The 24,283-nt window shown below is 38.7% G+C and overlaps 1 protein-coding gene across 1 annotated transcript; it reads left to right on the forward strand.

Moving 5' to 3' along the window:
- Positions 1–517: 517 nt before the first annotated feature.
- INIP (INTS3 and NABP interacting protein) lies at positions 518–17,407 on the forward strand. Its single transcript, XM_081275935.1, has 5 exons — positions 518–672; positions 2,172–2,254; positions 13,142–13,244; positions 14,763–14,853; positions 16,618–17,407. The coding sequence occupies exons 2-5, from the start codon at positions 2,230–2,232 to the stop codon at positions 16,711–16,713; spliced, it is 315 nt and encodes a 104-aa protein (XP_081132061.1). The 5' UTR covers positions 518–672; positions 2,172–2,229; the 3' UTR covers positions 16,714–17,407.
- Positions 17,408–24,283: the final 6,876 nt, after the last annotated feature.

A 24,283-nucleotide genomic window follows, 5' to 3' on the forward strand; every position in this document is an offset into this window, starting at 1 on the left:
GCCAGTTTTGGGAGGGAGAGGCAGCCCGGCTGGTGGAAATAATAAGCTTGCTTTAATTTGATTTTAATTGGAGTCAGTGGTCTTTTCTTGCGTCCTGGTCTAACACTTCTACCTGTTCCGCGCTTTCCTTCTGAATATGCAAACTAGACGTGAAATATCCCTGGGATTTGTGTGTGTTTGGACCCGCAACCCGACATGGTTGTTAAGGCTTGAAAGCTAGTCTAGACTCCCTCTGAGGCTCAGCTGAAATGGATTCACTTGGTGGCCAAGATCTGCTAGACGGAGGGTTTCTTTCCTTGGAACTGCCAGTCAATTTCGGTGCTAGGGACTCTTCTACTCCCCGCTCCGCCCCTGATTAACAGTCTCCGCCTTGGTCCCGCCCCCAATTGGGCCCCACCTCCAAACAGTACCTCCTGCGTCTCCCATGAGCCTCTTCGGCTGTCACTCCTCCGAAAGGAAGCAAATCTGTATTGAGGCTGTGTGTCCGTTGTGTCCATGCGGGAGGCGGGACTTCCGTTTCCCTGGCGCAGGTCAGTCAGGAGGCGGAAGCGTGGCGGGGGCGGGAAGGTTGTAGTTCGGCACGCTGCGGAGGTTTTGCCTGTCTCTAGGTGGTGTGTTCCACCTTGACAGCTGCGAGCCGCAGAGAGGCCTCCCCAGCGCCCAGGCGCTCGGGTAAGTAGGACAGCCTGGAGGCACCGGGAAATGCAGCGGGAGGCCGGCGCTGACCTGCTGTTGCTGTCTTCGTGCGGGTGGGTGGCGCGGAGGAGTGAACCCTGAGGCGCTTTGCCGCTGAGCCCCAGCCCTCTCCTTTTTTTTTTTTTTTTTTTTTTTTTTTTTTTGAGGCTGGGTCTCGCCGAGTTGCTGAGGCTGGCCTCGAACTTGGGATCCTGGGCCTCCGTCTCCGGAGTAGCCGGGGCTCCAGGCGTGCCCACACCGCCCGGCTTGCTGCCATATTTGTTGCCGCAGAGCCGCGGCCTCCCAGCCAACCTCCCCTCCAAATGTTCCCTCCCCCTGTTTACTTTCTCGTCCAGCCTGTCCTCCACGCCTGCGGACGGGGACTCTCCCGAGACGCCAGTCCAGCCCTCTTGTCCTTGCGCTTAACGTTCCCTTTCTCCAGTGGCCCTCTTGCTCTCCTGTCCTAACCTGGCTGGCTCGCCTTCTGCTTCTGCCGCAGGAGGCACCCGGAGATTCGTTTATGAAAAACCAGCACATGTTTTCTAGTCCTTGTCTTTCCCAGTTCTGAAAGCATCAGGCATCTGGTCTCAGGGCATCATGTGTTCACACCTTCTGAAGAGCGCGTTTGTTCCGCTTTGTTGGTGTGGCTGCTCGAATAACACCACTTCCCCTCACCCCCACCCCGTATTCAGGGTTCTTTGAGGGTAGGTGTAGGGTCTTGTTTGTCTTGCGATCTCCCCAGGACCTAGTACAAAAACGCGAAGCTGGGAAAGCCAGCAGCCCAAAGCATTCTCACTAGTTTTGTGAAAATAGTACTCCACACCTACAAAATAGTCATAAATAAATAGAAACTAGTTTCAAGCATTGTACACAGTGTATGGTGCAGAGCAGTTACTTGATAAATGTTAGGTTCATTTATCCTTTCTTCTTCCTCTCTCTTGAACCTTGGGGTGCTTTACCACTGAGCTACATCCACATCCCTATTTATTTATTTTATTTTGAGATAGGGTCTTGCCAGTTTGCTGAGGCTGACTCTGAACTTGTGATCCTCCTACCTCAGTCTCCTGAGTGGATGGGATTACAGGCGTGGGCCACCGTACCTGGCTTCTTTTTCTTTTAGTTTTCAGTGCACCCAGTTGTTGCTGAATATATTTTTAAATGGATGAGTGGTTTTTTTTTTTTTTCTTTCTAGGGCTGTTATCATATGGACGCTATAAACTGGTTGATATAATTGGTAATATTTGGTAAATACAAACTAATGATGTATATTAAAATAATGCTGAATGTTGGTATTAACATCTTCAAGAAAAAACATTCTATTTAATTAAATGCTTGAGGTACTTGCAGAATTTAAATTTGTGATTTAAGTCTGTGCTTTTCAAATTTATGTGTTTGAAAAGAATGAGAAACTGCAAATAGGCTAACTGTTCTTAACAGCTTTTAATTTGCAGTTAAAGTATGGTGTATTTTATATGCATGCATGTATGTTTTTACAGGTGAATATAAAGTGCTAATCTGTTGCCTCTGAATATAATTGAAACAGAAAACAGGAAGATGGCAGCAAATCCTTCAGGACAAGGTAATACATGCTGGAATTTCTGTTATTACTAGGAACTTTTTCCACATATGTTAAATGTATTTGAATTAGAGGAAATTTAGAATAGGACAATTACTGTAGCCAGAATTTTAAAGTGAATAGCAAAGTGAAATCCCAAATTTGAAATTAGTTCAACATTATATCAGATATACAGCATCTTTAATGTGATTAATCCTGTATTTTAATGTTAAGAATACTCACACTGAACATTTGTACTCCTCTGAGACCTGCATTCTCTTGTTTTTTCTTGAAATCAGAATCACTTTTAAAGCTATATTGTCGTCATGCTTTTATCTTCATTGTTCTAAAAACTTTCATACAATCAGTCAAGTTAGACATGTGGTACTATCATGAAGTTTTTGTGTTTAAATGTTTAATAAAAATAATATTTAGTCTGTACAAAGTTTGTAAATGGTTTTCTGATTAAAAACTTGAAGTAGGCCTGTTTTCCTGTCAAATTTGAACTCTGTTTTACTATTATGTATGTTTGACCCTTCATACTTTTTTTTATTACTTGTGTCTTTTGGAATCTGTTTTCTTTTTAATCTTAGTTTTTTGTCTTATTCAACCTTCATAGAGATGGAGTCATGTAAAGTATATTTATTCATGTCCAGCTGCTTTCACTCACTATACAATGAGATTCACGCATAGTGTGGGTGGATCATAGTTCATTGTTTGTGAAGTATTACTTCATTTGATGAATACATCACAGTTTATTCCTTCATTGTATATAGGCTTTTGGATTGTCTCAGTTTTGGCTCTTGTGAATAAAACTGCTGTACAAGTCTTTTTGTAGTCAAATGTTTTATTTCTCTTGGATAAATATCTAGAAACAGATCAGCTGAGTGTATGTTAGTGCCAAATCCTTTTTCAAAGGTTGTACCATGTTATATTTCTTCTAGCATGTGGGAGAGTTCTGGTTGCTCTACATTTAGCATTGTCAATCTCTTTTAATTTTAGCTACTCTGTAATGTGTGAATTGACTTCTCATTGTGGTATTAACTTGCATATCCCTGATGACACATATGAGCAATTTTTCATACTTTTTGAACATCGTAAATGTTCCTTGGCGAAGTATTTGTTCAACTCTTTTGCTTATTTTTAAAATATTGGGTTATTTATTTTTATTCTAAAGTTTTTTTTTTCATTTGTTTTGTTTGAGTCTAAATGCAAGTCCATGATCAGATAAGTGTTTTGCTAATATTTCCTCCTAGTCTTGCTTGCCTTTTCATTTTTTTTATTGCCATTATAAAAAGATAGCTGTGGTAACAGCTGTAACCGACTAATAGGTTTCTGTTTTTTTCAGATATCTCATGTGATTTGTGTGCCTTATGGATTAAGTACAGGTTAACATTCCCTTATGGCCTTTGACTTCTTCTTTATAAAATTAAGTGATAAGGGTTCATAATAAACTAATTTAAATTGAATTTGATCCCAGCACCCCTCCCCCCAAAAAAGCTGCTAAAAATCATACAGAGCAGTCAAAATGAAAATAAATATTAAATTTTCCTTTTGTTCTAATAATAAAGAATCAAGACTTAAAATTTGCTAGTTACTTTTCTTTTTAGCAGTTGCAATAAAAATATTAACAATTTTTAGTGTTACCTTTATTGGTCCATAGTGAAATCTAGTATGAAATATCTCTAATATAAAGAGAAGTGAATTTACATTAGCCATTGTTTTTTTTATTGCTCTTTTGACAGCAGTTTTGTTGATGTCATGGAGCTGTTGCTATTAGACACCAGCAGAGGGAGTCCATACCATGTTCTGTAGAGTTGGATTCTCAGCAAAATTTACAGATCCTTATTAGGTTTGATTGTATTTTTTTTTTAACATTTAATTTATTTAATTATTTATTTAGTTTTCGGCAGACACAACATCTTTGTTTGTATGTGGTGTTGAGGATCGAACCCGGGCCGCACGCATGCCAGGCAAGCATGCTACCACTTGAGCCACATCCCCAGCCCGTTTGATTGTATTTTTACTCTCTACATGAAATTATTTCTGTACTGTTTATATGTATAGGAATTACTTCATATGGAGACTGAATATCAAGTGACTTAGTTATCTTAAAGTAATAAGTGAAAGAACCAAGACTTAAAAAAAAAAATCTTGATCTACGCATTGTAATTTGTTAGTGTCTCTGGTGCAGGGAACAGAATCCCATTGTGTTTACCAAGCCCCCTTTCAGGTCTAGCAGTCTTCATACTATAGTAGTAATCAGAACTTCTAAATTCCATAAACACTTTATAAGCTCACTGAAGTCTCATGTTCTTCATAGCATCCAGTATAATGTGGAACATTTGGTAGTTTCTCAACAATTAGTGGATTGATAAGATGTAACATTTTGAGACTTTTAATCTGTAGAGGCAGATGTCAAACTGGAATTTTGCTAAAGTACCATTTCTGTGTCTTTCATTGTGTCAGTTTTCCTTCCTTCCTTCCTTCCTGTACTGGGAATTGAGCACAGGGGTGCTTAACCAATGAGCCAAATCCCCAGCCCTTTTTATATTTTATTTAGAGACAAGGTCTTGCTGAGTTGCTTAGGACTTTGCAGAGTTGCTGAGGCTGGCTTTGAACTTGGGATCCTCCTGCCTCATCCTCCTGAGTTGCTGGGATTAAGGCCATGCCTGGCCTATGTCATTCTTTCATTATTGGTAAATAAAGGTCCTGTTATCATATGGTGGAAATTGGGTTCGTCTAATCTGATTTCAGAAAGCGAAATACACAAGTGAGGAACATGAACTTTTTTCTTTGATTTTTATTTTATGGTTATCTCAAAATGCTTATGGTAACACTCCTGAAATCTCAGTGATTTGTGAGGTTGAGACAGGAGGATCACAAGTTCAAGAACAGCCTTGGCAACTTGGTGAGACCTTGTCTCAAAATATAAAATAAAAAGGGTTGGGATGTAGCTCAATGGTAGAATGTCCCTGGGTTCAATTCCCAGTACTGTCCCTGCTTCCAAATGCTTATGGTAGTAACCATAAGACTTCAGATCAGGTAGTGGGAATTAATGATTTCCTGTGTGGGAATGGATTGGTATAGCTTCTAAGAGGTGTCTTGTTTGACTTCAGACTCAATTGCCAATCTTAAACTTTCTGTGGTCCAGAAGGAAAGCAAATTTACACTTCAGGCTTGTACTAAAGTATGCAACTGAGCATTACTGGAGTTGTCCCAGTGATGCGTACAGATCCTTTTAAAATTCTTGTGTTTATATATATATATTTTTAATATTCATTTTTTAGTTGTAGTTGGATACAATATCTTTAATTATTTATTTATTTTTATGTGGTGTTGAAGATCAAACCCAGTATTGCCTTAAATGTTCTTAAACATCTTAAATGTTGAGTGTCATGTGGAAAGCTGCATGCTAATCAGGGGTACCCTATCTAATGAAGCTAACCAGGATACAGTGATGTATAACTTAACAAATAGGGTGAGAGAGCTGCTAGATGATAAAAACAGTTCATAGCTAGTATTTATTATGGAACTTACCACATAGCAGGCAATATGATAAGTATTTTACTTGCATCTTCTTTATTTTATATAACTGTCTTTAGTTACTGCCATCACCACTGGTCTTGAGGCATGGTGAGATAATTTCCCTGATGTTGAATAGTAAGTAGTGGTACTGAGATGAGAACCCAAACTAGTTCCATGTCCCAGTTCATTCTGTTTTCCCATACGGCCCTTTAGACAGGGATTAGAACATTCTAATTATAGTTCTTAGAAAAAATTGAGCTTGCTCTAGACTAGGGGCAAAAGACCTCTTCTGAATCTTTATACCTCTTCCACATCTGTTATTAAGCAGGAAATCTTTAAGATGAAAAGGGCTTGTGAGCTTATCTGTAAGAGGCAAAGAAAAATGGATGAGGAAGAAAGGCTGATTTAGCAGAACATATTTCATTGTCTTATTTAGCCAGTCCTGGAGGTGAAGAACTTCAGTGGATAGAGTAAGTGGCAGCAGCTTGAAATAGGCAAGTCCTTAGAATCTGGGTAGGAGAGAATGTGAACTAAGGGGATCACCTAAGAGACATTAGGGCTTATTCCTTTCCTTTGATATGTATTTTAGTAAACTCCAAAAGGTGGCTGGAGTGATTAGTTTTTAATCTTGCAAGATGTAGGAAGTGTTCGTCTTTCTTTTTTCCCTTCCTTATTTTGGACTAGCTTCCACATATCAGAAAACATTTAATATTTGACTTTTTGGGACTGGCTTATTACACTTAGCAAGGTAGTCTCCAGTTTCATCTTTTTACCATTAAATGCCATAATTTCATTCTTTTTATGGCTGAGTAATACTCCATTGTGTGTATATACCATATTTTCTTTTTTTTTTTTTTAAGTATTTATTTATTTATTTTAGTTTTTCGGCGGACACAACATCTTTGTTTGTATGTGGTGCTGAGGACCGAACCCGGGCTGCACGCATGCAAGGCGAGCGCGCTACCAATTGAGCCACATCCCAGCCCCCCATATTTTCTTTATTGATTCATCTGTTGAGGGCCATCTAGGGTGGTTCCATAGCTTGGCTGTTAGGAATTGTGCTGCTATAAACATTGATGTAGCTGCATCCATGTGGTATGCTGATATTGACTCTTTTGAATATATACTGAGGAGTGAGATAGCTGGGTCATATGGTGGTTACATTCCTAGTTTTTTGAGGAATCTCCTTACTGCTTTCCAGAGTGGTTGCACTGATTTGCAGTCTTACCAACAATGTATCTCCTTTTAAATGGTGTGTGTGTGTGTGTGTGTGTGTGTGTGTGTGTGTATGTGTACAGTCTGGATTTGACTTGTCTGTTTTTGGCCTATGGCCTGCTTTTTTGGGGACTGTTTGGCTTAGTCATGATTCCTTTTGTTTACGCTAGCCTACTTCGACTGAAACAAAATATATGCAGGTAAATGTCACATATAGATACATACTAAATAGCAGAAACAATTATTAGCATAATAAGACATTAAATATCCTATTATTTTTACCCTTCTTTTAACTTTATTATGAATTCATGGCTTATCAGAAACTCATTTATTCCATCTGGCTGTAATTATTCTCCTTTTAGTGTTCAAATTGTGACAGCCTTACTAACCTCAAACTGGCTTCTTTGTCCTTTCAGCATGAGCCTAGACCTCCTTTATTTAAAAAAAAAAATGCTTAATTTCTTTCTGACAAAATATTCTAAGCCCATCTTGATGGTTTTCCTCCTAACCTAAGACATAGAATTCGTAGTCTCCCTAAATCTCTGGTTCTTTTTTAGTGGAAAAAGTATTAGAGACCAAAATCTGTCCCACCTGGAGTTGATAACAAGGAGAAAGGCATTGTTGCTGGCCAGTGAAGTGACAGAACAAGAAAACATGTTTCTTTTAAGGGCAAATGTTAATAATGGTAGTCTGATTTAACTAACATTACTAAATCTTCTCATGCCGTACCATTTTTCTCCTTATAAGGTTTCATTGACCACTAAACACTATTATATTGACGTATCTTTCCATTTGAATAGTCTTATATATTAGGATTTTAAAAATGAACTTGAGATTTTTTCTTTCATTAAGAAACAATACACAGTATTCAATCCTACTATCCTAGTCAGGTGCAGTGGTGCACGCCTATAATCCCAGCCCCTCAGGAGGCAAGGCAGGAAGCTCACAAAGTTTGAGGCCAGCATCAGCAGTTTAGCAATATCCTGTATGAAAATTAAAAAAATAAAAAAGTACTGGGGATGAAACTCTGGTAGCACTTTTGTCTATGAGTGAGGCCTTGGGTTTAATCCCTAGCACCAAACAAACAAAAAACCCCATTACCCTAATGTCAGTCTGGGTGTTTTATTTTTTTGAAGGATAAATTAATTATATTTATATCATACTGTTAATGTTGTTTATAGTTGAGCACTTTTACTTTCCAAATTCATACTGCTATTTTTAAATAGTTTTGTTATTGTTTTGGTGCTGGGGATTGAACCACCCAGAGTCTAATATGCTAAACATGTGCTTTAACTCTGAGGTATACACTGTACCTAAATAGTTTTTTTTTTTAATTCTTGTATTATTTATAATAGGAACTTTATGTTACCTTTTCCTGTTCCTCTTGCCAGCTCATTTGTAAAAACAGTGTTTTTGTGAGATAATAATTTTCAATATTGAAATCAAGTGGTAAAGAGCCTCTGTGAACATAAAGATGGTGGTAGTCTGCAATAATCTTCAGGATTCCAGATCCTGTTGTAAGCAAGAGAACTCCTTGAGTGAAACCATGGAGAAGTCCTAGACAGGACACAAACCATCTGAGTATCAGGAGTATGGAGAGAAGTCATATAAATGTACGGAGTGTGGCAAAACCTTCTGTTATATCCACTGGTTTCTGAAGCATAAAAGGACCTGCACCACAGAGTACCCCTAAGAATGTAAGTAATGTGGGAAAGCCTTCAGAAATCATAGTGCCCTTCAAAGTCAAAGGAACTCACACTGAAGTGAAACCCTATGAATGTAAGCAATGTGGGAAAACCTTTAGTTGTCTTGGTTCATGTGAGGCATGAAAGAACTCAGTGGTGAGAAATCCTGTGTATGTAAGTGGTGTGGTAAAGCAGTCAGCGATCACAGTTCCATTCAGAAATTCACACTTGAAAGAAACCCTATCTGTGCATAGAGTGGCGAAGTTTTCATTCTCCCACTTCTGCAATGCCACAGACTCATACTGGAAAGAAATCTTAAGGATGTAAGCAATGTGGTAAAGTGATCACAACAGTGATCACAATAGTTTCAATGGAAAACAAAAAAGGACTCATACTGTAGAGAAACTCCATCTATGTTAAGCAATGTGTTAAAGCCTTTACTGATTGCAGTTTATTTCACTGACATAAAAGAACTCACACTGGAGAGAATTCCTGATTATACAGAGTGGGACTACTTCACTATTACAACCTTGTTAGCAAACATAAGAATGCATAGTGGAGAGAATTTGTATCAGTGTAGAGTGTGTGTGAATTCCTCTAATCATGGTGGTTCAGCTTACAGATGAAAAACATTGTGATGGGAAACCTTGAAGTAATGTGCAGAGGTTTTCACTTAGCCCTGTGTAAGAATGCACATTGGATCAAAGCCTTGTAAATGTGAAAAAAATGCAAGATAGTTGTCAGTTGTAACAGATAGTTACAACTCTCTCCAGTGTGAGTTCTTTTTATCTTTTAAACAATTTGAAAAAAAATTTTTTTAGTTGTAGTTGGGCACAATGCCTTTATTTATTTTTATGTGGTGCTGAGGATCAAACCCAGGACCTCGCTCTTGCTAGGTGAGCGCTCTACTGCTGAGCCATAACACCAGCCCCCGTGTAACAAATAGTTTCAAAGGCCTGTGAAAATTCCACATACAGTGGAGTCCTATAGAGGTAAATCATATGAAGAATTTGATGCAAAGTAAATTGTAGAATGTTCCAGAAAACATACAGCCTGAGGGAAATGTTCTAAAATTTATAAGTATACTGTGTTTTTCAGTGGCATTCTTAATGTAAATCTCTGGACTGTGCATTTCACAATAAATGTTGAAATGTTGAGCTGGCATGGTGGCACATGACTATAATTCCAGTGGCTTGGGTGGCTGAGGCAGGAGGATGGTAGATTTGAAGCCAGCCTCAGCAACTTGGTGAGGCTGTAAGCAACCTAGTGAGACCCTGTCTCAAAAAGTAGGGGAGGGGGCTGAGGATGTGGCTCACTGGTTAACCATCCTTGGGTTCAATCCCTGGTACAAAAAAAAAAAAAGTAAATGTTGAGGTGACATAATTCAGTAAGTTTTGTTTAAGCAGTAGTGTATAATAGTATCTTTAAAAATCAAATCAAGTAATAAGATCTTTTTCTCCTTTAATTTTAAACTATGTTGGAGCCATAGGTGAATTGAAATGTATTTCTAATGTGCCAGCATGATGAAATCTTGTGCCATCTTGCCAAGGACATGAATCATCCCTTCACCCCATTTCTATGCTGTATATTCTACCCACCCATTAATCACTGAGCCTTTTGGGTTATCAGATTGACTCTCTTAGAACTGTAGAGTATGAATATAGGTTTGGGTAGAATCTGAGATTCCACTGAGGGTCTGGAAAAGTATGCTCCTCAGACAAGGTAGGAGACTACTGTACTTCAACTTTTTTTTAATGTGAATTAATTTGCCTACTTTGGAGGTTTTATCCTAAACAACTGTTTATGGTAGGATTTCCATAGATCTTTTTTTTTTTAAATTATAGGTGGATACAATATCTTTTTTTTATTTTTGTGTGGTGCTGAGGATTGAATCTAGTGCCTCACACATGCTAGGCAAGTGCTCTACCTCTGAGCCACAACCCCAGCCCTCCATAGGTCTTAAAGCTTTAGTAAGTCTGACACTGAGACCCTGAGATTTTTCATTGATTCAAACTTCAGTGTGTCCTACTGCTCGCTCGCGCGCTCTCTCTCGTTTTTTACTGAATCCTAAATTAAAATAGAAAAATATCTTTTTATTATCCTTTCAGAAATATCCAGTTGTGTAAGTAGTATGTTCTTAGAACTTGGCTGTTGTGATATTGTGGTATGAGAAATATATATTTTGTCTTTGACATAGTTCCTGGCTTAGAGTTCCTCATGATTTCCTGAGCAATAGGGGAACTTAAGAGACTCTTTTATTCTGCTATCTGATCTGTAACACCAGTTCCTGACAGAGCTCCAGACTTTTATAATTTCCTGACAGAAGCATCTTTTGTTCTAATGAGGGGATCTTAGTGGGCTCCCACATAGCCTCTGGATAGCTATCAGATGAACCTACCGTGTGATTAGAGGGTTGGAACTTTAGGTCTGACCTCTGGGAAGGGCTGACGGTTGAGCTGCTCATCACTGGTCAGTGATTTAATCAGTCATGCCCAGGTAAAGAAGTCTCCATAAAAAACCAAAAGGAGAGTGTTCAGATGAGCTTCCAGAGAGCTGAACATGTGAAGTTGCCTGGAGGATGGAGTGTCACAAAGGGCATGTATGTTCCAGTCCCCTTCCCATGGACCTGCCCCTGGTAAATATAAGTGTTTCCTGAATTCTGTGAGCTGCTCTAACAAATTAGTCACACCCAAGGAGCAGGTTAATGGGAGCTCCGATATATAGCTGGAGGTCAGAAACAGGTGACGACCTATTACTTGCCATTGGTGTCTGAAGTGGGGTCAGTCTTGTGGGATTGACTCCTCAACCTGTGGGATCTGACATTCCAGGTAGAGTGCGCCAGAATTAAATTATAGGACCCATAGCTGATGTGGAAAAAAGTCCCCACATATCACTCTCTGAGTAGTGAGTAATGAATACAGTGTGATTTTTCCTTTCTCAGAGCTGTAGTAAATCTCTCTGTAAGTAGAAGCCTTCTGAGACATGCTTATCTGTAAGGTGCGTGGAGCAGGTAATGTGTGGCACATGGAGGCCCCATAGAGCTTCTTCTCCCAAAGATTTAAAAGGGGATTTGAGTTAGGATGAAGAATCCCCTGGAAGGCTCATAAAACCGTCTCTTCTGAAGTACCAGCATGTATTGTGAATTACCACATCCAAAAAAGGGAGTCTGCTATTAAGAAAATGGGAAATGAAAAATTCCTAAAATGGATGTGGCACAGAGACACATTTTGTCCCAAATCCTGGCCACAGCCAATATGCTGATGCCCAGTCTAAGGGGTTTAGTTCATCTGCTTCTGGTACAGGCCAAACTCAGTGTGAATGCCCTTGTGTTTCTTTACCATCCCCAGCCAATCTCTGCCCCTCTCCCTAGGAGATCTCTCCTCTACCAGTTCTTCCTCTTTATAATCAGTGAAAAATCTTGGAAGCCCTTGCATAGGTACTCTTGGGGGTGCTTAGTTCTGCTTGAAAAACGCTCCCTCCCCCTGTATTCATTCTTCCAGCCCAGTGATTCTAGTCTCCTGAGCTGTATTTTTTTTCTTCTTCTTCTTCTTGTAGTTTTGTTTTCCAAGTCCTTTAATCCTTTCCAGAAATGCAAATGCCTACAGATAATATGAACAAGTCTGATAAGAACTGTAACAAGCATGAGAGTGCCCAGCAAAAGGGGAAAGCTACTCCTTGGCTCTAGTTTGTGGTTGATGTGGGGCTACACAGATCTCTTGTGGCCAGATCTTGAGAAATGTTTTCAGAGAGGCCAGGGATTAGTGCAATTAGTGTGCAGTCTCTCAGTGTTTATATGTTGACATTTAGTTGAGATTTTAAAAACATAGCTAGATGCTGGCACAGGACTTTACAATCTCTGCTCTCAATCTTATATAAATTTGAAATTCAGAATCAAGCCCAGTATTAAGCATTTGATAAAGAAGGGCATCTTTTTGTATCCTATCAGTTACGCTCCATTTCTTTCTCAGAATTGCTTTCTCGTCAGTTGCAAATCTTTGGCTTGTTCTTTGAAAGATTGTATGTCATTTCTGAATGAAAGTGATTGAGAAAAATAAGTATTATTTTGATCCAAGTTTGCCTAATCCTTTTCTTCCATGAAAGAGGCTTTCACAAAGAGAACTAAGAAAATCTGCACACTCAGAGATTTGACTGTGCAGTATAGAGACTGTTCCTTGTAGTATTTGGGGTTCCAAAAATTTTGCTAAAAAAAAATGCTGTAACCCATGCATGGGTAATTAAAATTATTTAGAATTAAGTCTGAAAAGTCCTCAGTCAGTATTATACTTTGTGTGTATGTCCATGTATTATGCTCTTAAAAGTTGCTGGGACATAGGCAGGAAGGGGAAGATACTTACCAAGTGACTTCATCATTGTGTTAGAGAGTAGGAATTTTGTTCTTTGGGTTCTAGATGGCCTAGGTGTAAAAAATAGATATAAAAAAGTTTCTTCTCCCTGCCCCCACTTCTTTTTTTTCCTCTGTTAGGTTTTCAAAACAAAAATAGAGTTGCAATCTTGGCAGAACTGGACAAGGAGAAACGAAAATTACTTATGCAGAACCAATCTTCAACAAATCATCCTGGAGCTAGGTATTGACTATTATTTTGGGGTGCTATTATTAATAATATTTTTCAAGAAAATATGCTGTTGGACACTCTTTGGAAGTCTCCTGGTACCCTTAAGATATGTCTTCCCTGACCACTACCCTACTATATGAAGAATCTCTATTGGGGGGCGGGGCGGAGGATTCTCTATTAGCACCTCTGTAACTCTACATCATGTACAACCAGATGAACAAGAAGTTATGCTGCATTTATGTATGATGTGTCAAAATGCATTCTACTGTCACATATAACTAATTAGAACAAATAAAAAATAGACTCTCTATTAGGGGCTAGAGCTGTATAGCTCAGTGGTGGAGTGCTTGCCTACTATGTGTGAGGCATTGTGTTTGATTGTCTGCACTGCATATAAATAAATAAGTAAGTAAATAAATAAATAGTCTATGAACAAATAAAAAAAGAGTCTCTTAATTCCCCTATCATCGCACGCATCACAATTCATCCGAATTGCTGTTGTGTGTGAGCTCTTTTTTGCATGTTTTATACCCCCAGTGCTTATTTTATTAGCACATAGCCAAGCATCTAGTATCTGCTCTAGAATCTGGTAATTAAGTGCCTCTAAGTTTAGTTATTTATTCATAGTAGTTCAACCTGAGTGGAACAGTGGCTAAGTTTTATTATTATGCAAATAAAAAAGTGTGGTTTTACTGTTGATGGGTATCATGTAATTTACTTTGTTTTTAAAAATAATGTTAATAAGGAACATGATATAGACTATGGTACCTCAAATCTATTTGAAAATAGGGGACCTTAAATTATAAATTAAAAAAATAGATTATTTGAAGTTTCAGTAAATAACATAGGCTTTCTTCACATAAATTAATATGGATAGTGGGATGAAGAGGAAGAGGAGGAGGAAAAAGCACTTATTCTAGAAGTTTTTTTTATTATTAATCTCTATAAAGAATATATAATGAAGTGATGGGGCGGTAGCTCAGTGATAAAGCAGTTGTCTAGCATGCCCAGGAACTGGGTTTTACACCCAGTACTGCAAAAACAACAACAAGAACAACATGTAATGAAAAATGTGGGTTGGAATTAAGGACAGAAGATCTAGCCAGTAACAGAATGTGTGCATAGTGTGCATAACATGCATGAAGTCAGGGTTGTGATTCCCAACACCACCTAGAAAAAGAAAAACAGAAGTAAGGACATCTCTTTAGGAGATTTATTATTCATTATACAGTATGGTGACTATAGTTAATAGTGATTATTGAATACCTGAAAATTACTGAGAGTAGATCTTTAGTGCTCTCACAATTAAAAAAAAAAATCAGTATGTGAGATGACAGATGTGCTAATTAGCTTGATCTAACCATTTCACAACATATGCAGATATCAAAACATGATATTGTACACTAAGTATATGGAGTTTTTAATGCGTCAACTATATGATTTAAAACAAAGATACTTTACTACTATTAAAAAAAAAAAGTAAGGATGCCTTTGCCTTAAGAAACCTAGTAACCAAGATTTCCATTTTAGCATTGCACTCTCCAGACCCGCTCTTAATAAGGACTTCCGGGATCATGCAGAACAGCAGCATATCGCAGCCCAGCAGAAGGCAGCTTTGCAGGTGAGCAAAGTATAACTGACATTCTTGTCTCATTTGTGATTTCCTGGGCCTTAGAAGCCAGCACAGTAGTTATTTTGTATTTTGGTAGAGCAATATCAATAAGAATGTTCCACACATAATTGCAATGGTTTGCTGATGTTCAGTCATACCCAAAGGGTTTGAAGGACCAATACAGCAGTAATGAAAGTGTCTTTTATGGTGTTGACGCCGTCATGATGGATTCTGTGCTATACCTGCCAAGGGATTGCTTGTGCACAAAAGAGCTGAGGATATTTGGATGAGCAGGATGATCTAGAAAATTGAACTGGCTAGTTTAATAGTACATATATATTTTCAAATTTGTCATGTCATTATGTTGTTTGATATTCTTATTGGTTTATTGCTGCTGTTTGGATTTTATTTTTTTTATGGTTTGCACAACTTGTGCAGGCAGTGTTTAAAAGCTAACTCTTACTGTTGGATTAGAAATTCACATTCCTAATGTGGAACCTCTTATTCAATTTAAAAACCTTAATTCAGGGGCTGGAGTTGTGGCTCAGTGGTACAGTGATTGCCTAGCATATGTGAGGCACTGGGTTCAATTCTTAGTACCACATATAAATAAATAAAAAATAAAAGTCCATCAACAACTAAAAAAACAAAAACAAAAAGTCATTAATCTGGGGTTGTGGCTCAGTGATAGAGCGCTTGCCTACCATGTGTGAGGCACTGAGTTCAATCTCAGCACCACATAAAAAATAAAGATGTTGTCTATTACAACTTATATATATATATATAAATTATTCAGAGTAACAAATAGTTTTAATTACATTCATCTGGGATAATTTAAGATTTTCAGAGACTTTGGATGAAATGACTTTTTTTAATGCATAATGTAATTGCCTATGATTCTAAACCTTTGAACCCCAGAATTGGAAGAGATGTTATAAAGATCATCTCACTTTAGGTGACTAAAAGCCCAGTCTTCTTTTTAGAACACATTATGTCCTCTCGTCTTAAATATACAACTATAAAAATCTTAACTGGAGCAACAAATATACCAGTTATGATCACCCTGAAATAAGTATTATATTTTTTAGAGCTCTATTCTTTCGAGAAAGAATAGGTGAATGATTAGGATGAAAAAAAATATGCTTCTATATATAGGAAAATGTAAATAAAGGATGTAGAAGCTCTAGATTGTGATTTCCAACCTATTTTAATGCACCTGTGTCAACTTCATTGAACTAAAAACATGGAACTTTAATACAGAGGGAAGTTATTTGTGGCTTCTTTATTATTTACATTCCAACGTTCTCTATAAAATATTGTTTTCTAAATACTTTTTTTAGTTGTTGATGGACCTTTATTTTATTCATTTATTTATATGCGGTGCTGAGAATTGAACCCAATCATCAATAACCATTCTGCCTTTCAACTGCTATCCTTTCTTTCCTGCTTCGTTGACCAAAAGCAGAGTACTTTGGAGCCTTTGATGCTAGTTTTCCTCACTTTGAGGAACAAAGCAGTTCATATCTTTAACTCATCTATTGATTGAAGAGAGTCACAGGGGAGATAATAAGGATGATAATGAGTACTTGGTGTAATTTGTTAATCCAAATTCTGTGTTATCCACCTCCTGTGTATTTCAACAAAATTAACAGAATAAGAATTGATTTTTAAATAAATTTGGTCTCAAGCATTTAGCAAGGATAAGAAATTTTAATGACTTGGTTGGAAAATTGTGACTCTACTTGTTTGTTTTTGTTTTTTAATCTTTCTCAGCATGCTCATGCACATTCATCTGGATACTTCATAACTCAAGACTCTGCATTTGGAAATCTTATTCTTCCTGTTTTACCTCGCCTTGACCCAGAATGAAGAAAACATCTGTAATGAAAATTACTTTGTAATACCCAGTGCCAAAGCTCCTCTCATTCAGTGCTATACACACTATGACATTCAGAATTTAGGTGAACTTACATATTTTTTGCTTCTTGAAAAGAAAGGAATATGTAAGTAAAAGCAAAAAGAAGGGAGGAGGACTAGGATGATGAAAGCTTTAGAAGCTGGATTGTTTGAAAATTTGATTATGCTGCTTAGTGACTTTACCTTTTTTGTAATGCCATTTGATTTTTAGCTCTCAATCAGACTCTGAATTGGATAGTCATGTAAAATCAGCCCCAAACAACTGAGTATGTTGTGTCCACAATAGCCTTATAAGAACTATTTGTAGTATTTAACTTGAAAGAAATGAGGGTGCTTTTGAAAAATGTGAATGCATAGGATTAAATAAGTTAGGTTTATATTTGTATTCCACAGGATTGATGTAGTATATAGCTTTCAAGTTTATAGTCAACGTTATCATACAGAAGTACTCTTTGTAAGTGTATAAATATTCTCATATTATTTTAAAAGAAAACCCAAGATAAAACTAAATTACCAACCAGTCTTAAGCATCTTTTATAAACATATGTCATTATAAATGATGTGATAGTGCTATTCTAAGAATGTTGTGGCTTACACATTTATCTGTACATGATCTTATTACTACATAAATGGTATGTGTATGGTTTCATTGTTCATTTTTTTTTTTTAAGAGAGAGTGAGAGAGAGAGAGAGAGAGAGAATTTTTTTTAATATTTATTTTTTAGTTCTCGGCGGACACAACATCTTTGTTGGTATGTGGTGCTGAGGATCGAACCCCGGCCACACGCATGCCAGGTGAGCGCGCTACCGCTTGAGCCACATCCCCAGCCCTCATTGTTCATTTTTTATCTAATTAAAAACTTAAAATTATGCAAGTTGATCCTGTTTTAAATTAAGTAGTAAGGAGTCACCTTAAGCAAGTTGCTAAACACAAGCCATCTTTAGCAGAATCTGGGGTGCTTCTTTAAATATGATGTCCTCTGCCTGGTGCGGTAGCTTATGCCTGTAATCCAGTAGCTCGGGAGGCTGAGGCAGGAGGATTGCAAGTTCAAAGCCAGCCTTGGCAGTGGCGAGGCCTTAAACAACTCAGTGAGACCCTGTCTCTCTCTCTCTTTTTTTTTTTTTTAAGTAATTTTTTAGTTGTAGTTGGACATAATACCTTTATTTTTTTTTAAGAGAGAATGAGAGAGAGAGAGAAAGAGAGAATTTTTTAATATTTGTTTTTTAGTTCTCTGTGGACACAACATCTTGGTTTGTATGTGGTGCTGAGGATCGAACCCGGGCCACACACATGCCAGGCGAGCGCGCTACCGCTTGAGCCACATCCCCAGCCCGAGACCCTGTCTCTTAATAAAATACAAAATAGGGCTGGGGATGTGGTTCAGTGACCGAGTGCTCCTGAGTTCAATCCCTGGTACCAAAAAAAAAAAAAAAAAAGAAAAGAAAATGATGTCCTCACTATCCTGTCACAGTCCTACAGAAGTAGGAGCTGATTGAAAATAAAATCTGAAAAGCAGAGTTTAGAGAACTCTTCAACATATGTTATGCAAAATTTTCATGATTGAAATTTTATTTTACACTATTATCACAGTTACAGATTTTGGGGTTTTTTTTTTTGTTGTTGTTGTTCCTGGGGTTTGAACTTGGGGCCTTATGCATGCTAAGCATGCACTGTACCACTGAACTACATTTCCAGCCCTTATATAACTTTTTCATAATTGATCTTTTCTTGACCTCAGTCCCCATCATCTCTGATGGTAGGTCAAAATTTTAATTTACAGTTGTACTGGGGTTCAAATTTAGCCAAAGTTTTATTCCCTTTTCATACCTCCCCCTCCCCCCCTCCCCCCCCTCCCGGCCCCAAATACTTTCAGCAGCCACACAGCTCTATTCTACCCAAAGTGAAGCGAGAGTAGATAGTTCTAGAACTGTATGTGGCATTTTGATTTTTTTGGTAAGTTTTTAATTTTTTTTTTTTTTTTTTTTTTGGCAGGACTGGGGATTGAACCCAGGACCTTGCTCATGCTAGGCAAATTGTTCACCAACTTAGCTATACCCTCAAGGCCCGCCCCCCCCCCCCTTTTTTTTTTTAATTTTGAGACAGGGTTTCACTGAGTTGCCCAGGCTGGCCTTGAACTTGTGATCCTCCTGCTTTAGCCTCCTAAGTACCTGGGATTATAGGTGTGCGCCATTATGCCCATTGCTGTTTGCATTTTTTTCCTCTGGAAAATTTGAACTGATATCATGTGGGTGAGTTGGCAGCTGACCCTACTGTAATGGTCACCATGACAGAGAATTACTCCTACTGCTGAGAAGCTCTCAAAGGGCCCCTAGATGCTCTCCTTCCTCAAGTCCATCCAGCTATTCCTTGGGTTTTATAGTAGCCCTCCTTTTCTTGAATTAATTTCACCAAGTTTTTGTTCTGGCTTCACAACATACTGACATGGTTCTAAATGTATCAGCTGATAGATGGTAGGGAGATGACATTTGTATAGTTTTTACACTATTGAAAACTACCTATCATATGACTTTTGTAATCCAGAGGATGAGATTATGTTAGCAATGGTATTCTTGTCAGTTTCTTAGCCTTTTTTGGGGGTGGGGAGAGTGGTATTGGAGATTGAGTCCGGGGGCAGCATGCTAAGCAACTGTTCTGCCCCAGCCCTTTTTATTTTTTGTTGAATCAAGGTCTTGCCAAGTTTTTATTTTTTAATTTTTTTTTGGCAGGACTGAGGATTGAACACAGGACCTTGCTCATGCTAGGCAAATTGTCCACCAACTTAGCTATATCCTCAAGCCTTTTTTTTTTTTTTTTTTTTAGATTATGAGATGGGGTCTCACTGAGTTGCCCAGGCTGGCCTTAAGCTTGTGATCCTCCTACCTCAGTCACCTGAATAGCTGAGATTAGAGGTGTGCACACCACATTTGGCATGGAAGCCTTTTAAATAGATGTTGCCAAAATCATGGCTAGTAAAAACACTTCTGCTAGGGCTAGTAAACACTTTATATCTGTTTTGTGTCACTTACAAATTCAAGTCCATGTGATTTTATTAATACCTCCTCTGGTAAGCACTGTGCTGTGGGAGACAAAAAGATGAGTAAGACCTGGTCATGGGGCTGGGGATGTGGCTCAAGCGGTAGTGCGCTCGCCTGGCATGCGTGCGGCCCGGGTTCGATCCTCAGCACCACATACCAACAAAGATGTTGTGTCCGCCGAGAACTAAAAAATAAAAAAAAATTTAAAAAAAAAAAAAAGACCTGGTCATGGAGAGATCACCTTGCAGAGCACCCTGCTCTGACACACCAGTAGTCATTAAGTAAGCCAGGAGCAACTGTGGTGTGAGAGGCATCTTGGAGCCTCTGTGGTTTGGATAGGCTTAGAAACATTCTTGGGATTTTTACCTGGCAAGAGGGTGAAGAGATGTTCCAGGCAAAGGTCAAGATTGCTTAATCAAAGAGACACAGGGCTGCTCCAGGCACAGAGGACAGCAGTAGACTTGACCCTGAGATGATGTCTCAGCATCACTTCCCTGGGATTGTGGTTGAATCCTTTAACATCTTTCTTCATGTCACTCCAACAATAAAATAGGATAGCACATACTCTGCCTGTGCCAGACATTGTCTAGACCAGTATTTTTCCAAAGTACAAAGTCTCACCCATTCCTGAAACCAACTTTATGGTTTTATGTGATGATATGACCATCAGTTTATTTCTGTATTTTATTTGTTTTGTCTGTTGTCTATTCCACTAATATGTAAAAAGGGCAAGAATTTTTGTTTCCTTCCATTCACCCTTTCTCCTCTTCTTCATTCACAAGTATTTTCCACTTGTAATAGTCCTTGGCATATAGTGAGTGTTAATACCTACTTGTTGAAGGAATGCATGAAAGAATATATATATGACCTGGTTGCAGTGTAAAATGTATTTAAAAAAATATTTTTCTAGTTGTAGATGGAAAAAAATTTTTATTTTATTGATTTACTTTTATGTGGTACTGAGGATCGAACCCAGTGCCTCATGCATGCAAGGCAAGTGCTTTACCACTGAGCCCCAAATGCATTTATTTTTCCACTGTGAGTCAGGGCAAAGCACCTTTGAAAGCCACTGCTAAATAATTCATATAACAATGCTTTAGTTATTTTCAGAGATGGATCCACAACTCCCCCACCCCACCCCCACCCCCACACAGTCTGTCAGCTGTCTCATTAAATTGTCTCGATTCCTTGCTTCAATTTGGCCTTTATGTGAACTGAAGGACCACTCAAATAAGGGATTTGGCAGATATGGTTACAATAAGAATACGAGATTAAAAATAGAGAATGTGAATCCACTGTGCAACCCATGCCCACTACCAGAATCCTGTCAGCAGGAGTCCCATTGCAACAATTTGGAAGTCAACCATATTTACTAAGTGTTTTTCTTTTTTTTTTTTTTTTTTAATTTTTTTTTAAAGAGAGAGTGATAGAGGGAGAGAGAGAGAGAGAGAGAGAGGATTTTTTTTTTTAATATTTATTTTTTAGTTCTCAGTGGACACAACATCGTTGTTTGTATGTGGTGCTGAGGATCGAACCCGGGCCGCACGCATGCCAGGCGAGCGCGCTACCGCCTGAGCCACATCCCCAGCCCCCTAAGTGTTTTTCTTATTCACCTCTGTATGCACAGTGCCCATTAGATGCCCAGTATTTTTTTTTAAATGATCAAATAATGAATATGGAGGGGCTGTGTATACCAGTGGTTAGAGCACTTGTCTAGCACGTGTGAGGCACCAGGTTCAATCCTCAGCACCACATTAAAAAAAAATTAAAGGTACTGTATTCCATCTACAACTGAAAAAAAATTTTTTAAAGAATAAAATTTTTTTAAAAATGGACATATGGACCATGAGGAGCAGGAGTTTATAGTCACTGTCCTCAGGAGTCTGACATCATAGAGCATGTGAGACAGCACACAACTAATACTGGGTGCAACCTGGTGAGGACAGGAGCCTGAAAGAACCAGTGAAACTACAACAGAGAGGGCATTTGAACTTGGCTTTCAAATGAGAGGATTTTAGCCAGGAAAGACAGGGAAGCCATACTCAAAGCAAAGGAAATGTCTGCCTAGGGGCAGGAGGGGAACAGGAATAGGGGCCATTATGAAGCTACCAGAAGTTCAGTTTGCCGGAGCACAGATAGATTTGTGTAGATAATTAGAAATGAGACTAAGAGTGGAGTGGATTCATAACCAAGAGGGTTTTGAATTCCAGGATGTCCAGAGTCTTTAGCCTGGCACACAGCTAGAAGCCATTGAACATTTTTGGGCGTAAGTAGGTATGAAGAAGGACTGATTGAACCCTCTTCAGCCTTCCACTGCACCAGAATGTGATGATGTTTTTAACTCCTGCTGTCTGCCTTAATGCCAGGGAAAAGCACCTTTGAAGATAATCCCTAGGTTCTCCTTAGACCCCTTTGCTGTCTCCCTCAGTAGTTGCATTTGTCATTTAAAGGTTATCTTTTCTGGGTGTGAATCAATGGAGAGCATATACTTAACATGCATTAGGGTCTGGGGTTAAGCCCCAGCACCAGAATTTTTTTTTTTCCCAAAATTCTTCTTTTCAGTGATGCCTTCCGACTGGCTATGTATCTCAGTGATAGAGTGCTTCCCTAGCATGATCTGGATTCAATCCATAGTACCACAAAAACAAGTCAATGATGCTTCTTTGAGCATCCCTATTTAAAACTTTCTCTCTTTCACATACAATTTGGCTTAATTTTCTTATGTGGCGATTTACCATCCTCAGAAATAGAACATGATTAATTTTATCTTGTGTATCATCTTACTTTTCCCACTAGAATATAAGAGTAATGACTGCAGATTTTTTTTTTTTAAGTTTCCTGATATTATGCCTGTTAAAGCATGGTGAGTGTTCAAATGTTTTAATGAATAAACAAAAAAAGTTCAAAGGGAAAATTGGCACCTCAGTCCTCAGCAGTGGACTTGCTGGGAAGTAGACCCTCTTCCCAGGTGAAATGTACCCATGCACAAAAACTATGCCTATCATTTTAGGGGGTTCCTGGACTCAGTGAAGACCACCCATGGGTCTCAAGTTAAAACCCTTTGATCAAAAGTAATTCAGCTACCTCACTGGATTCTTCTCTGACAGACTTTTGGAAATCTCAGTGGCATAGATTTTATTACTGTTGAGTCTCTCAGGAGATTTGGAGCCTTGCAATATTGAAGCAAGTATAGTAAAACTGGCAGCAATAGTTCTGTTAAGAAAACATAATTATGTGCCAGCTCTTGATTAAGTTCTCTTTGGGAAACACCCAACAGTGAAACATAGGCTTTGAGCAGCCACAGCTAAGGCACAAGCCTCCATCCTGGGACATGCAGACCTTCATTAGAGAATTGGGGTATTGTCCTTATTCACCCACTTTGTGAGTTAAATGCTTACAGATACAAAGCTGATCCTTTGAATAAACTTGGCTCCTTAAGAATGACAGATGCCTTGTAGGTGACAATGATTGGCTTATGGGTTCAAAAGAAGGAAGCAGAGGCATAGGTGGGAGAGAAGGGCACCAGTATTGATCCATTTGGACTACTATGTCAAAATACCTTAGGTATTTTATAATACCTAATTTATAAAGAATTTACTGCTTTTTTACTGCTTACGGTTCTGGAGGAGGGAATGTCCAAGATCAAAGCAGCAGATTCAGTGTCCAGAAAGAGCCTATTTGCTGGTCCACAGATGGTGTCTTCTATGCATCCCCACATGGTGGAAGGGACACACGAACTCCCTCACCCCTCTTTACAAGGACACAAATCCTATTCTGAAGGCATAACCTTTTACCTCCCAAATGGCCCACCTCCTGTTACCATCACTTTGGGAGTTAGGTTTTAACATAAAATTTTGGAGTGAACACAAACAGATCATAGCAACGCCCTAGGCAGAGGGCCGGGGAGAAGCGGGCACATGGTGGAGAGAGGGGACAATGGTGTAACATCAAGAGCTAGCAATCCTTGTGGATGGTTTGGAAATTTATCAGGAAGGCTTCAGAGAGAATAAGATTTGTAGTTAGATTTTCCCAGGAAGCAGTGGGGGATAGACTGGTGGAGGCAAGAAGATCACTCAGGTGGGTTTTAAGTAACATGGGCGAAATGGTGTGGGCTGACTGAGCTGGTGGCAGTGAGGAGAAAGAGAAGGGAAGAGATTTAAAGATACTCAGGCAGTGGGAACAGATTGTGAAGTGTGGAGGAAGGAGGAAGTTCCTGGGATAACTTTGGTTTCTGGCGGCAAGGTAGATAGAGATACCATATCTTTGGGAAGGAAATGGGGTGAGATGTAGGCTTGAGGAGCCTGTCTCAACTGGGGTTCCACTAGAGAAATGTGCCCTAAAGTTTCAAGGCTTCACTCTCTGGGATGCATTAACACCTGCTTTTGCATCTAGAATGATATTATGTGCCTCTGTTATCTTTGGGAAACTGAGAAAATAAGCCCTCCAGTCATTTTCTGCGGTTTACATGGAGAACCCCAGTTGAGAA

The sequence above is a fragment of the Spermophilus citellus genome, assembly GCF_964194105.1.
Source record: "Spermophilus citellus genome assembly, chromosome: 2".
Classification (NCBI taxonomy): Eukaryota; Metazoa; Chordata; class Mammalia; order Rodentia; family Sciuridae; genus Spermophilus; species Spermophilus citellus.